Source organism: Arvicanthis niloticus, chromosome 8 (genome assembly GCF_011762505.2).
Source record: "Arvicanthis niloticus isolate mArvNil1 chromosome 8, mArvNil1.pat.X, whole genome shotgun sequence".
NCBI classification, from domain to species: domain Eukaryota; kingdom Metazoa; phylum Chordata; class Mammalia; order Rodentia; family Muridae; genus Arvicanthis; species Arvicanthis niloticus.
The window spans coordinates 57,071,065-57,086,348 of NC_047665.1; the positions used below are offsets into that span (position 1 = coordinate 57,071,065).

General features: G+C 44.2%; 1 protein-coding gene across 2 annotated transcripts in view; it reads right to left on the minus strand.

Moving 5' to 3' along the window:
- Positions 1–3,701: 3,701 nt before the first annotated feature.
- The window catches only part of Itih5 (inter-alpha-trypsin inhibitor heavy chain 5), a 91,445-nt gene continuing 79,862 nt past the window's right edge, over positions 3,702–15,284 (minus strand). The window contains exons 12-15 of one of the 2 annotated variants that reach the window (XM_076939428.1): positions 14,521–14,637; positions 10,704–11,081; positions 7,771–7,949; positions 3,702–4,535 (exon numbers count right to left, since the gene is read on the minus strand). In XM_076939428.1, coding sequence (XP_076795543.1) covers positions 4,482–4,535; positions 7,771–7,949; positions 10,704–11,081; positions 14,521–14,637 — 728 coding nt within the window. In that variant the 3' untranslated portion in view covers positions 3,702–4,481. Of the gene's footprint in view, positions 7,950–10,703; positions 11,082–14,520; positions 14,638–15,284 lie in introns of both variants that reach the window. The other variant, XM_034510435.2, reaches the window with a different exon arrangement.

Genomic DNA, 15,284 nt, shown 5'->3' on the forward strand with positions numbered 1-15,284 from the left:
CAAATAAATCGTCCTGCTGTAAACTGAATGGAATAAGATTGTTTTATGTGGCTGATGCCCTTAATCGTCTAACACCATGGAAAGCATACCTCACCTGGTGTCAGTATTTACCACTCTTCCTTGCAACTTAATTCTCTGTTCCTTGGGGCAGTCTCCTGACAGACTTCTGGTCTTTCTTCTTCTAGAGGCCCTTCCTCTGTGCTCAGACAACAGCTTTCAGCAAAGTTTTCATCTGTTATGGCTCCTACTGCCCTTCCTCCTGTGGACTCTGTATGTCCTGTTCTCTGAGCTGTGAGCTCTGCTGAGCTAGGGACACGGTTCTCTGGTGATTCCTCAAGCCTGGCACAGTGGGACTCAAAATGTGTCAGGGATGCTAAAAGAGACTCTTCTATTTACCAGTGAGCTGCTTGGGAAGATTCTTCACCTAAAGGCAGAAGACAGGATCAGCATCTGCCTAGGCCGTACATCACCTGAGATTGAGCCTCAGCACTGAGAAGAGAAAGAGTCAGGGGAAGGAAACCTAAAGCAAAAGACCCAGATCTGGGCCAGGGAGATGACTAGGGTGGGATTCGATCCCCAGAGCACATGTAACATAGCCAAAAGCAGTGGCACATGCACTCCTATGGTGAGATAGGCAGGAAGTGGAGACAGGGGAATCTGCCTGAAGCTCTCCAGATGGTTAGCCTGGAGTACAGCACAGACACAGAGATGCTCTCTCAGCAATGAAGTGGAAGGAGAGAGTTAACTGAGAAAGTGTTTCTCTGACCTCCCTGAGAACAACTCGTTTGGATTAGGGTGTTTGTTTGCTGTTTGTTTTTTGTTTTTGTTTTTGTTGTTGTTGTTGTTGTTTGTCTTGTTTGTTTGACTGTTTGGCAGCTTGACACAAAGTAGAGTTATTTGAGAAAAGAGAATGTCAATTTTAAAAACTACCTCCATCAGATTAGCCTGTAAGCAAGTCTGGGGGCTGGGGGTTGGGGTGTGGGAGAGTGTGTGTGTGTGTGTGTGTGTGTTGGATTTTCTTGACTAATGATGATGTAAAAAGGCCTAGCCCACTGTGGGCGGTTCCAGCCCTGGGCAAGGTGGCCACAAGTTTTAATGAAAGTCACGGTGAGCAAGCTTTGGCAAGCAAGCCAGTAAACAGCATTTCTCTCTGTGGCTTCAACTTCAGTTCTTGCCTCCTGGTTCCTGTTTGAGTTTCTGCCCTGATGTCCTTTCATGGTTTATTGTCAGCTGTAAAATGATGTGAATCCTTTCTTCCCCAAGTTGTTTTAGGTCCTGCTGTTTATCACAGTGGTAGAAAGCAAGGACATCATGGTACACATGCATTATACATACATGTATGTATGTATGTGCATGAACACAAAGATGTGTGTATATATATACATGTATACACACACACACACACACACACACAGGCTTTGTTTTTTAAGATAAAGATCTGAGGGTCCCTGATGTTATCTACCCCAGTTCCTCTATTCTATAGTCACAGAAGTTGAAGCCCGGAGAAGGCAACATAATATGCTTCACTTGTTTTCTATTTTCTACAACCCATGAGTGATGGTACATTATGTTCTATGTTGGTTTTTATCCTAAGCAAGTGTTGCCTTACTTAGAATTTAACACAGTTCAATGAGGTCTAAACTAGATTGGACTGGACCTCTGAGAACTGCAGGCAAAAGTGCCAGAGCGAGAAGCTAGAAGTATGCTGAGCAAAATAACTTGGGGGAAAAACTATTTTGGCTTGCAGTTCCAGAAGGGAGACAGTCTGTCATGATGGGGAAGACATGGCACCAGGCAAGGAAGGCATGGAGGTAGGAGCAGAAGCTGGGTGAACACATTGAATCTAGCTCAGGAAGCAGGAAGAAACAGCAAAAAGGTCTGAGCTGTAAAACCTCAAAACCCGCCTCCATGGACATAATTCCAGCATCCTCTACCTCGTAAAGATTGTATAACCTTCCCAAACAGCGACACCATCTGGGGACAGCATGTTCAAATGCCTGAGCCACTCAAGGAGGGGGACACTTCATATTCAAACCACAACAGTGTCCATGGAAAGAAAGTGACCTGCTTGGAAGAAACACTGAGCCAGATGATGGGCAAAGTGTGAGCAACTGCCTGACTCAATTTCCCACCCGGAGGTGATGAAAGTCCAGGACATTAGAGTGCTCACAAGCTAATGCGCTGAGGAGCTGAACCCTCTCCTATATTTGACAGATGTGTACGGACACAGGGTGGATTGGGGAAGTGACTCAGCAGTTAAAAGTACTTGTTGCTTTTCTGGAGGACTCAAATTCAGTTCCTAGCACCCAAACTGATCTGCTCACAACTTTCTGGACTCCAGCTCCACAGAATCCAATGCTCTCTTCTGGCCTCTGATGGCAGGCATCTGTGCATAACTTGTGTGCATGTGCACAGATACACACATGTGCCTGAATAAAAATATAATAAGGGCACAGGAATATTTTCTATAAATTTTCCGTTCTCCATGTTACCCTTCCAATGTCTCCACACTACTGACTTATTGTATACAATTGCACACCCCTTAATGATGAGATGCATTCTGAGAAATGTATTAGATGGTGATCCCTCTGTGTCAACATCATAGAATATACAGACACAAATCTAGATGGTATAGTTTATTATACACCAATGCTACATGGCATATCCTATTGCTTCTAGAATATAAACATACATAGTGTGACTATAAACCCTTTAAGCAGCTATAACACAATGGTAAATATTCATGTGAATAGATCTAGACATTAAAAATAGAGTAACAATACTGGGCAACAGAATCTTCAATTCTGTTATAACCGTACAGGACCATTGTCATATCTGTCAGTGACTGACATCACCGAGACAAGAATACTTTCAGGACGGAAATGCAGACATTTCTACAAACAAGCTTTGTGGTTAGAATGATCAAGTTTTATTCTCAGTAGCCCTGATTTCAGTTTCCCCTAAAAAATAAACACACTGTGCTGTTTGTTTTTAGACATATTTTTTTTTTTTTTACAAACTTTTAAGAAACAAAGTCTCTTGGGATGTGAACCATCTGCACCTACTTATTTGAAACGGGCTAAAATAAATATTTAGCATTGCATCTCTAAGTATTTGGTTAGCTGTGTTATTGTATTTGCTGTTTATTTTAGCTAGACCTTGTCCTTAGGCTTGCAGGGCTCTTTCAGATTTTAACAACAACATTGTTTTTTGTATATTCTGGGCAGCCTGAATAAAGGCGAAAACTTGTACTGTGGAGACTTTATCTCAGCAAGGCTGGGTTGTTATATGAAGGATGCTTTAAATTGGGCAGTTTAAGCAAAATGTGCTTACTGCTTACAGATCTGGAGACTGAGAAGACCTGGATCAAGGCACAGATATGGTGTGTGGCTCCTGGCTTCTGCGTGGCCACCTTTGTGTTATATTCTTACATGACAAAGAGGAGCAACTTGTGTCTCTTATGTTGTGTGTGTGTTCATAAATGTAGGTGCACACATGTGTCCAAGTGTTCATGCACATGTGGAGATAACCTGGGTTTCCATTCCGCACATGACATTCTCTTTTGGCTTTTGAGCAGATATTCTCACTGGCCAGAGATTCACTAAGTACACTAACCTGACTGGTCAGTAAGCCCCAGGGATCTGCCTGTTTCAGCCTCCTCAGCACTGGGATTGGGAACGTGTATTCTCCAGGCCTGACTCTTTTTTTTTTTTTTTTTTTTTTTGAGTTTTAATGGTTGAACTCAGTTTCTTGTGCTTGCAAGAGAATGCTTTACCAATCAAATCCCCTGATTATTAGTAACTAAACATTTTTTGTTGAAAATTTCACACATAAATTCTCTATCTAAAGCATTTCTTTTCTCTCTCTCTCTCTCTCTCTCTCTCTCTCTCTCTCTCTCTTTCTTCCCCCATCTCTCTCCCCCTCTTCCATCGGATCCTCCTGTGTAAGTCTCTTCTCATGAACATCATAAATAATCCACAAGACTTCTGTTCTCAGGGCTTGACCCCTTCTGAACTATTCCACTTGGAGGGACCGTTACAGAGCAGATTTAGACTTAAGCATGTGTGTTTTGAAAGGATGATTTTAGTCCACAGCATTTATTTATCCAAAGAATCCTGTTCTTAATCTACCTGTGAGGATATATGGTTCAAGTTATAACACACAAAGACAGGGAGACAGACAGACAGACAGACACACAAACAAACAAACAAACACACACACACACACACACATACACACACGCTGGATTTTTCTGAAACAAGGTCTCAACATGGCCCTCTCTACATAGCTCTGGCTGCCCTGGAACTCACTATGTAGACCAGGATGGCCTCAAAATCAAAGATCTGCCTGTGTCTGCCTTCTGAATGTCAGATAAATAATGACTGTGACTCCTGATAAAAATCCATGGCTGCTGTCTCCAGTTTCCAGCTCTCTGCATCATCAGAGTGACTTCTGGGGCCCAGAAAGGATGTCTTTATACTTCATCTTGCCAAACATCCCCAGCATCCAGCTTGAAGTGGTAGATCATGGAAAGGCTGGATGGGAGAAAATACAGCAACACATGGATGGATAGACAGAAGGGAGTTAGAGCATTTTCTAGGAAACTTTAGTGAGACATCTCTTTAAAATGACCCATCTCTGGTCCTTTCTCTATTAAAGGGGGTGGGGGTGGGGCGATACTGGAAGCCAGAGCCACAATATTGCTCGACAATTCAGTTCACTGATTCATTATAATTAACTACTGCAATAACAACTTGATTTTTCCCATTTAACTTGCACATTTTTCCTCCAGCCCAGCCAATTGTTTATTTAGTAACTTCCCACCCCATCTTTTACAAAACGCTGCAGGAAAAGAAATGCTTGACCAGGGGTCAAAAGAGTGTCAGATCTAACATGTGAATCCTTTGGGCTCGGCTCTATCCCTACTCTACATGTTGCAGGTGACTTTGGGAAAGTGGCTCAGCTGCCTCTGTTTCCCCATTTAAAAACACAGTTCTCTCCTTTCAGGTATTTGAATTTTCTATCTACAATGCATGTGCCCAGTCAAATGAAAACTTTTCTGTTGGTGTGTGGTTGGGGGTGCCCAAGTAGGACTTTGCAGCCATATCAGATAATTTAGATAGCTAAATAGTAAATGGTTTTGAGGGAGAGAGGATGCTACATTTGTAGAATGTCTGTCTAAAGATAAAAGGGATTTCTAAGTAAAATCTCTGAAACTTTTAAGTTGATTTGGATGCTAGGCAGGACAGCGAGTGATGGGCGTCTTGCTGGTATCTCCCATGTGCTTCTGCTCCTAGACAACAGCAAGTAGAATCTGTTCTTGCCTAATGATATTCTTCTGTTGGTGGTGAAGACACTATCTAGAACAATACACGTGTATCATCGTTCTGAGTGCAATCCAGGGGGCTGGTGGGCTGAGCCACCTGGCTCCAGAGCTGTCTCTCCAGTTGCGATTTATGTAATAGCAAGGTCCTTGGAACACGTCCTGGGGCCAGCCCTGGTGAGGCCTGGCTGAGATCCTCCTTTCCCTAAGCCTGAAAAGATGGAGACATCTGGCAGCCATATGGGTTGCTCATCTTTGCACTCCTGGCCTGATAACAGACAGATGAGTCTGGGAACACGGGGAGTTGGATAAATAGCACAGCTGACTGGCTGAGGCCTAGTGGGTTCAGGGAACAGAGAGAAAGAGACTCACTCAGCCCCAACTGGCTCTTGAGGCTGCTGGGTCAGACAGGAACATGTGGATGTCATTGTGCTGCTCAAATGCTTCCCACAGGAAGGAAAACAATTTTCTTGATGCTGCTTTGTCTCCAAGTGTTAAGTGGCCTTCCTGTTTCTTAGAGGGTACCTTGACCTGATGGAAGAAACCTTATGTGGGGACACCTAGAGGCCTTCACTCTGGTGGTCTACATCAAAACATGCCTGCTTTCCCCCAAGTGCGTTTTCCCCTTTTCTCTGTTGTTCAATCCCATCAGTCTCTGTTCACCTGTTTCCAAGCAGGCCACTCTCACACTGGCCCTGAGAAGGCCAAACACAGCCAAGAAGAGCACGGAGTGTAAGAATGGAGGCTCTGTGTTTTCCTGCATCCATCTCCTTTGCCCTTGAATAGGGTGGGTAAGCTGGATGGAGGAGAGTCATGATAGGGATACATTTGTTAATCTTAGAAGCCCCCTAGGATTGCAACCCTCTCCTAAGTGGATTCACCTCTAAGGACCAGAACTAGAACTCATGCCCATCTCCTAGCTTGTGCTCATCTGAGATGTGAGAATCTCTTCTCAGAGTTTCTTTCCTTTGGTTTATTCATTCACAAACTCATGCATACCTCTAATGTATTGGATCGCACCTCCACCCATCCCCCACTTCCCATGATCTTCTCTTATGGTTTCCTTTGCCCCAAAAAGTCCACCCCCCAACCCCCAGCATGCCCTATCTCCGTGTCTCTTTATGAGTATGTGACTCACAGCATTCATTAGACTTGCTTGCTATAAATTGGGGGTTATTTCCTTAAGCAAGGGCAACTTAGCAATGACTTTGCAATTGAGGGATATGACCAGCCCCTTCTCCAGCAACTGTTAACTACCCATAGCTTTTTAGGCAGGAGCAGGGCCTCGTGATCACTCCCCCATCCTGGAAGGAATATTGATGGGCCCTGTCTTCTGCAGATAACCTCTGCTAGGCCATGGTGCAGCAGCCATGTGTGTAGGCATGGGTCCACTTCCCTCTGAGAATGTAGGAGTTGATTCCTCCCACAGGTAGGCTGAGCCGCTCACTCTACTCTAGGCTGCATCTGTCTGTCATATGCACTGTTCTCGTCTGATTTATTATTTTCCGGGCATCCAAAGACAAAAACAAAAAAGCGTTGGAATTACAGCAAAAGCTAAACTCCTCTGAGGAGAAAGTTTATTTTTCAACTAGCTGGCTCTCCAGCACCAAGGCAAGCCAGTAAAAGACATCCGTGGGGAGTTTTCCTATTTATTAAAATCACTTGGTTTATTGGAATAAATTGGAAAACACCCACCAGCAAGGCCAAGTGACCTGCACAGCCAATCGGGAAGAGACCAGTATCTGGGATATTGACTGGGCAAGATTCCACAGCAGGAAAAAAAATATCTTCTGCTAAGAAAAGACCTAGTTGTTTAGAGATCCAATGTACAAACTATTTGTGTGCATAATTGGTGGTCTGGCCTCAATGTAAATGACCCCGGAAGGAGAGGTTGGGAGCACCATCTGGAGAAGGTAACTAAAAAGAAAGCGTAGGAAGCATTAATATAGAGCAAATAGCAGAGTGGCCAAACTCGGACAGAGAAAACAAACGCCATGGCAACCCCGCTTCCTTAGAAAAAGATGGGTAAGCCAGGTGTTACACGATTTTGCTTAATTACAGCTCTTGGTGCTACCATTTCTATCTAGTATAGATGGGATGAGGAAGGCAGGAAGGGAAGTAGAATGTAGTATTTTCATTCCAGCTTCCTGTCCTGACTCATTGCTCTAGGAGACATTGGACCTCCACTCCACCAGGGGGCAGGCTATGCAGTACAGTGCATAGCAAGAGCCAAGGTAGCCACTTGTAACAAGAAGAGTTGCATCCAGAGTAGACCCAATGTCACATCCCTTTTAGATGCTCTCCGCATGAGGGCTGTCCGTCTCAGCTTTCCTGGACATGCTCATGCTCAGGGCATTCTCTGTGTCAAATGGATGAGATGCCAGGTAGTCCTTATAGACCCCGTCAATCAGCTTGGCGGCATTGTTTCTGTCAAACCAGCAGTCTACCTGCGCTTGCCCATTGTAAATCTTCCTTTGTTTCCAGACCACTGGAACTCTGCGCCCTTTCACCTTCAGGATAGCCTCAGGCATCCCTTCTGTCAGAGGAGTAATTGGCTGATTACTAAGATTCTTGCCGTACCCCTCTGGAGCTCCTATGAGTTTGGCATCCTGGTTCAGAAACTGACCTGAGAGGGGAGAAAACTGATGTAAGTTGAATGCAGACAACAGCTTCAATCTAATGTTGGTGGTGTCAGGGGCAGGAGGGTTTGTCATGGACCACTGGACCCTTTCTGAAGGCATTCATTCATTCATTCATTCATTCCCCAGTCTGTGATGGAGCCCATGCACTGGACTATGTGAGGAGGGGAGAGATGAGATTTTTCTTATCGTGGTCTGCCTCTTCTGGAAACTGCCCAGTTGCTAATGCTGAGACAGCATATGGAGTAAGTTAGCATAATGTCCTACTAAGTTGGGAAGGCAACGTAGTAGCAGGTAAGTAGGACGCAGAGCCATGCCTCGACTCTGCTCTCCTTGGTAAGAGATCCTTCCTCATCCTACACACTCGTGTTATGCAGGGTTAGGCGGGTGGAAGCAATCAGCTCACCCCTGACACTCAGCCTCCCATCCCCCAGGTCAAACGAGGATATTATGCAGGCCAAGGGGACATGGATCTGCATCTGTGGGCTGGAGCTTATGCTTGGCATCCAGACACAAGGAAACACAACAAGCTTAAGTGCCAGGAAATCCTGCCTTCTAAATGGAGCTCCGAAAGTGACTCAGTTTTTATTTTTGGGTGAAGGGCCCACATGAGATTATGCGTTGGAGAAGGCCAGCCAGCATGGCCTGCCTGCTTCTCACAGCAATTCCAATGACTCCCTAGGAAAGGCATCCACCTCTCGTGCTCAATGCTGGGCTGCCCTGGATCTATTTCTTCTTGAAGAATGGCAAGAAACCAGACATTTGATGACTGCTCTTCATCAATTTGAATTCTCGGAAGTCTAGTGAGAACTAGTGCATGAGACCTACTCCTGAAACAGGAATACGATTTTCAGGGCTGGGGAGATGCCTCAAAAACCAGTGAAAGCATTTAAGGACAATACTCAGGCTTGTTTTTTGACCTCCTCCCCCCAACATGCACATGTACCCCACACATACATGAACACAATACACATACAAAAAGGTAATCTAATTGCTAATGATATCTGAGGCTGAGTATCAGAGCTGAGCTGAGCCGAGCTGATCGTTTCCGCTGCCTTATCTCTACTTAACAAGGAGTGTGTAGGATGAGGAAGGATCTCTTACCAAGGAGAGCAGAGGCGAGGCGTGGCTCTACTCCTACTTGCCTGCCTTCCCAACTTAGCAGGATAAGCTAACTCCATTAGCTGTCTCAGCATTAGTAACTGGGCAATTTATAGAAGAGGCAGACCATGATGAAGAGAGTCTCATCTCTCCTCATGTAATCCAGTGTATGGACTCCATCACAGACTGGGAAATGAATGAATGAATGTCCCCAGGGAGGGTCGAGCTTAGGTCCAGTGGCCCATAAAAAAAACCCCTCTGTGGTGGTTTGTATATCCTCGGCCCAGGGAGTGGCACTAATAGAAGGTGTGGCCTTATTCTTGTCAGAATGACCTAAGACAGGCTCAGTGTTGTTTATGAAATAAAAAAGGGAAAGTTATGGAGAGCTTTTGGGGCTGCTTGGCAAGAATCTGACATTGGCCAAGGACAAGGAAATGGGCTGCTTGGCAGGAGTCTGACATTAGGCTAGAACGAAGAAGTAATTTTAGGCAGGAATCTAAATCTTAGTCTAGAACAAAGAAGTAATTTCAGGCAGGAATATAAATATTAGGCTAGAACAAATAAGTAGGCTTCAGACATGAAAATGACTTTGGGCTAGGACAGGGAAGTAGGCTCAGATATTTTGGTCATCCTGATAAGCCCTTAAAAACAGTGATCATGGGAGTTATCATGGAACTTTGTTTATTGCCTTGCTTGTTCCTTGACTATTTGCATTTATTGTATTGCTAGTTCCTCAACCTAGAATTGACCTTAATACTTTCATTTAAATAAAATGGTATAAAAGCCAAAAGGAGGAGGAGGGATGGGAGAGGGGACTAATGGGGGGTAGAAATGGAGAAAAGAGGATAACATCTGAAATTTAAATAAATAAAATATCCAATAAAAATAATTATTAAAATTTTTTTTAAAAGAAGTTGTGGTCTTGCTGGAGTGGGTGGGTCGCTGTGGGTATGGGCTATAAGACCCTCACCCTAGCTGCCTGGAAGTCAGTCTCCTCATAGCAGCCTTCAGATGAAGATGTAGAACTCAGCTCTGCCTGCACCATGCCTGCCTGGATGATGCCATGCTGTTGCCTTGATGATAATGGACTGAATCTCTGAACCTGTAAGCCAGCCCTAATTAAATGTTGTCCTTATAAGACTTGCCTTGGTCATGGTGTCTGTTCACAGTAAAACCCTAATGAAGGTATGAAGTTGGACTTTCTGCGTGTAAAGATCCAGCATCTATGCCAACTGTGGATTGAAAATGCATGGGGGGAAACATGCACTGAGACTGAACATGTAGAATTCCTTCTTGTCATCCATAAGTAGTGCAGTACAGCAACTAATTACATAGCACCGACATTGCTTCGGGTATGGTAAGTAGTTATCCAGAAGTTATTTAAAACAGGGAAGATTGTGAGCAGGTTTTATGTAAATTCTGCACATTTTATTACAAGGGACTTTGAGCATCCCTAGATTCAAGTAGTTGTGAGAGATCCTGAAACTATGGCCCCAGAGGATGAAGAGGGATAACTTAACTTAGAAGGACCACACCCTCACTGTAAATTTCTGTCAAGCTCATGATTGTGGCCATATGAGCTTCGTTTGAGGAAACCTAATTCTACCCTCTGATCACAGACCGAGCATGCAGGCACCTACCTAACAGTCCATGGCAATTATCGGAAAGGCCTTTGCTGTTGGCGATGTAGAAGCCCAGGTGGTTTCTCTGGAAGGGTGCTGGCTTTTTGTAGAGATGAATGAGGATGACAAAGGCAATGTTGCCCTGGATGGTGACGGTGACGTTGGCATTGGCAGACACCGACACCTCCAGTCCTCGACTCCCTACCACCATGCTCTGGTTGCAGGGGAGGACCAGCCTGTCTCCGCCATCCAGAATGACCCTGTTCGGTGTGATCTCGAGGTAAGATCTCTCTGGCCGGTTGACGAGGATGGTAATTGTGCGGAAGTATGTGCGCTGTTTCTTGTGACCATTTGGAGGTGCGGGAGCCCCAATAAGCTCTCCATTCACAGTCACACCTCAGAGGCCAAGAAGAGAACAGTGGTTAGAAAACCATGCTTATTTTCTGGCTGAGGGCATCTGTTATGGTTTGGGCATGAACTGTCTCTCCAAAAGGCCCATCTCTCAGGTGGTGGTTCTGTTGTAAGAGGTTTTGGAAGTTAGAAGGTAGGGGCAGGTGGATGGAGCAGGTCATTTGGAAGATGAGCCCCTAGGATATCTTGTGGCAGCCTTACTGTTTCTCCTACTTCCTGATGTTTGGTTTCAGACCTGGAAACAAGGGACTGAGGTGCATATTTTACATACCAAAGCACACCAGGCTTCCAGGTTCTCCCAGCATCCCTCAGTCCCTACCATGTCCCCAACTTTCCAGTCCAGATTCTAGGCTACTCTTTCCCCCAGAGGCTCCTCCCTATATCGTCCAGGCATTTTTGCTGCTCTCTCTCTTCCTCTCTTCTCTCTGTGCACTCTCTCTCACTTTCTCTGTCCCTCCCTTCCCCCTCTTTTGCCCATGGTGACTTCCCTGGCCTTGGTTCTTGGGGCCAGTGAACTTACTCACCAGAGAACAGCTTCCCAAGAAACCTGCCTTTAGTATAGTCTAATATGGCTTAAATTGGCTCATTTCACCAGTGTTAGATAAATGACCTATCACCTACCATCCATGAGGCGATCCCTATCTGTCCCATACTCCACCACCAGGATTGTTTCCCTCATCATGGGCCCAGAATTGATGGAGCCAAGGATTATGAACTCTGAAACCGGGAGCCAAAATAAAATCCTCTCCCTTAAGATTTTGATGTCACACATTTTATAAATTTTACAGAACGCCATAGATAGTATCTAATGAATTTCCTTCCACCTTTCTTATCCTTGTATCTACCTCCAAGACTGTTGTGTAGACTACACTTGTGGGCCACTGAGCCGTTGCTGACTGAGCGAGTGAATGCGTGGAGCCATGAATGAGCTTCCCTCCATGTTCAAATATAGGAATAAGGAATGAGTTTAGGTCAAACTGCCATAGAAAGCAGTTAATACCTTCTTGTACTTTCATTCGGTGTCACTCAGGTGTCTGCTCCTGTGGCATTGTGTCTACATGATAGGCATTGTGTCTACAAGCTGGCGACAATCATAATTTAGAGATCCTTTGATGTCACTGAACAGGATCCAAATTTCAAACGGCTTTTAATTCAGAAAGCCAACTACTTCTACCTAATATGTGTTTACTCTTGGATAAATCAGTTAAGATATTAATTTGAAGTTTCTTGTCTTACAAAACCAGGAGTATAAAACCTAAGGGAATTTGGGGGCATATCACAGAAAGAGGCTTATGTGAAAGCCATCGAGTGCCAGCCACTGAATGCAACTCCTTCTATGTTTACTTCCTTATAAGCGCAACTGCAACTTTCCAGACATCCGTGAGACCTGCGGGCCAGATCCCAGAGTTCAGTGGTCTGCCACTGAACAATAAGCAGATGGCATTGTATATGAAATATTTGGGCATAAATTTGGTAATGTATGCTGTATGTTTTGCTTTCAGGAAAAGAGGTAACTTTCACTAAGAAAAAGAAGCTACATAATTCTTGTGGTTTTTTATTTCTTCTTCAGGAAAACCTTCAATAAATCTTGGAAACGTCTTAGATGTCCTAGGAGAAAAGCCTCTTTGATGCAGCAAAGGTGTGAAGAGAGGAAAAATCCCAGCCTGAGAAGACACCCTGTTCTTGGGCCTCAAAGCTCTTAACATCGGGAAGCTGATTTCATGTTTTAGACTTGTCAGTATTGAAACCACAAAAGAGCCTTGTGGTGCCATTAGTTCTTGCTATGACAAATGTCTGACAGAAATAAGAGAGGAAAATTTTATTTTGGTTCACAGCTTTGGAGGGATTTTAGTTTATTAGGTAAAGAAGGCAGGGTAGAGGCAGTTCTCTCTGTGCTAGCAGGAATGTGTGACAGAGCCTTAATGGGGGACCAGGAAGCAGAGAGCATTGCAGCAAGGAGCCAGAGAAAATATATGTGCTCCCCACAAGGAGGCAGTCATAGTGACTGACTTCCTTCAGGTAAGCCTTTATACCCTGAGAGTTCTGTAGCTTCTCAAACAGTGTTATACTCTGAAGACAAAGCACTCAAAACATGAACTGTGAAGAATGTTACACATTCAAACCTTACGGGGCTCTTAAGAAGGAGCACCTCCAGGAAGGAATATGGGTAGGTCACTGGCTCAATGCTAGATGCTTCTCAAATTATAAATTTATTTATTTATTAGAGATTTGACTCTGAAGTTCGAAAGGCCTGTGTGGTGGTGAACCTTGTCATCTTGACATAACCTAGAATCACCTGAGAAAAGAGTCTCAAGGACAAATTGTCTATTTTGGGTTGGCCTGGGGGCCTGACTGCAGGATGGTGTCTTAATTAAGCTGATGTGAGAAGACCTAGCCTACTGTGGGCAGCACCATTCCCTAGGCAGTGGGGGAATGTCCTGAATTGTATAAGAGTAGAGGAATTTCTTTCTGTTTTTGACTGTGAACATGATATGACTAGCTTCTTCAAGTTCTTGCGTCTGTTATTTTCTCACAGTAATGGACTGTAACCTGTAATTATGAGATAAAACAAGCCCTTTCTCCCCCAGGTTGCTTTTGCAAGGCATTTTAGCACAGCAAGCAAAACGAAGTTAGGGTATCCTGCACGGAAACAATCTGGTAAAGGAAATCAGGGACTAAACTTCATGTAGTTACATCACAAATGCCAGCCGTGGGAGTTATCTATAACTCTTCTTGCTAAGACGCTGCTTAGTACCTAGCAATATTATAGGGTACACGCTAAAGCCGTTCCTCACAGTGCTGGGCTCTGTGGCTGTCTCCAAGCAATGTTACCCGCCCTGCATTCAGAAAGCATTTTCTATGCTAATTTCTTTTACTCAGTCCCTTTATAGACCCAAGTGGGGGATGAAGCCCTTTTCACATATATTTGTGAGCTGTGTGTTTAATATCTGAAATATGGGTCTCCAAGGACTATGAGCTCCCTATCACCACAGCTTCTGAGTGGGAAGACATAATGACAATAATATGTGATACATTTCTACAGGACCTGATTGTTTCTACCCATGATGCAGTTGAATATATTTCATAACCACTTGTAAGACAGGCAGAGTATCACTACTTCCATTTCACAGGATGGAAATGTGATCCAGCTGCTATGGTGCATATCCAAGGCCCTATTAGGAGTATGAGGTAAAGGGCTTGAATATATCGCCAGAAACTTTGTACAGTTCCTTTACCAATAATCAGTGCCTGTGAAGCATTTAGGATGTCTCCCTTCTACAGCTGGCCATTCAGACAATGTCTCCCTTCTATAACTGGCCATTCAGAGAATGCCTTCCTTCTATAACTGGCCATTCGCATTCAGAACATAGTATGAAATGTCCACTTTCTTTGACTAGGGAGCACAAGGAAAGGTAGAACTTACCAGAGTCCAGGTGATCAGAGACCAGCCGTAGGATGTCCCCAGGCTCTCCATCAATGTTAAAGCAGACAGTGAGTTTGCTTAAGGGGAAATCCACTACAAAATGAGGATCACCGTCCACTACCAAGAGCAAGAGAGAAATTTATTGGCTAAATACTACTTTATGTTATCAGATGGATCATTTGTTTAATCATAATCATAACATTGCAAGAATATTGATTCTAAATAAGAAAATGTACAACAGAGTAACGACGGCCCAGGGCTACCCAGTCAGCACACAGTGAGGGCACATCCACTTCTGTTCTCCTGAATTCAGATGTGATGGTGTTTCCATCACACTTCAGACTAGGCTTTGAGAGGTTAGGTGATATTAAAAGCGAAGGGAGATTTTCTATGACTACTGAGTTTGACTTTCCATGTGGACATGCCTATTAATTTCTTTGTTTCTTAACTGTCTAATCAAGGGACAAAAACCTAGAGCTTAAGAGATGGCTCAGTGACTAAGAGCACTGCCTTCCCCTCTCCCACCACCCAAAGAGAACCCAACTTCAGTTTCTAGTACCTTCATGGAAGCTCACAACCATCCATAACTCCTGTTCCAGGGAGTCAGACACCCTCCTCTGGGCTCTTTGGGCATTGCATGTAAGTGGTACACACACATGCATGCAGGCAAAACCATTAAGCTCATAAAATAAGAATAAATAAATCTTAAGAACAACAACAACAAAAAAGAGGGTGCTGGAGAGATGGCTCAGTGGTTAAGAGTG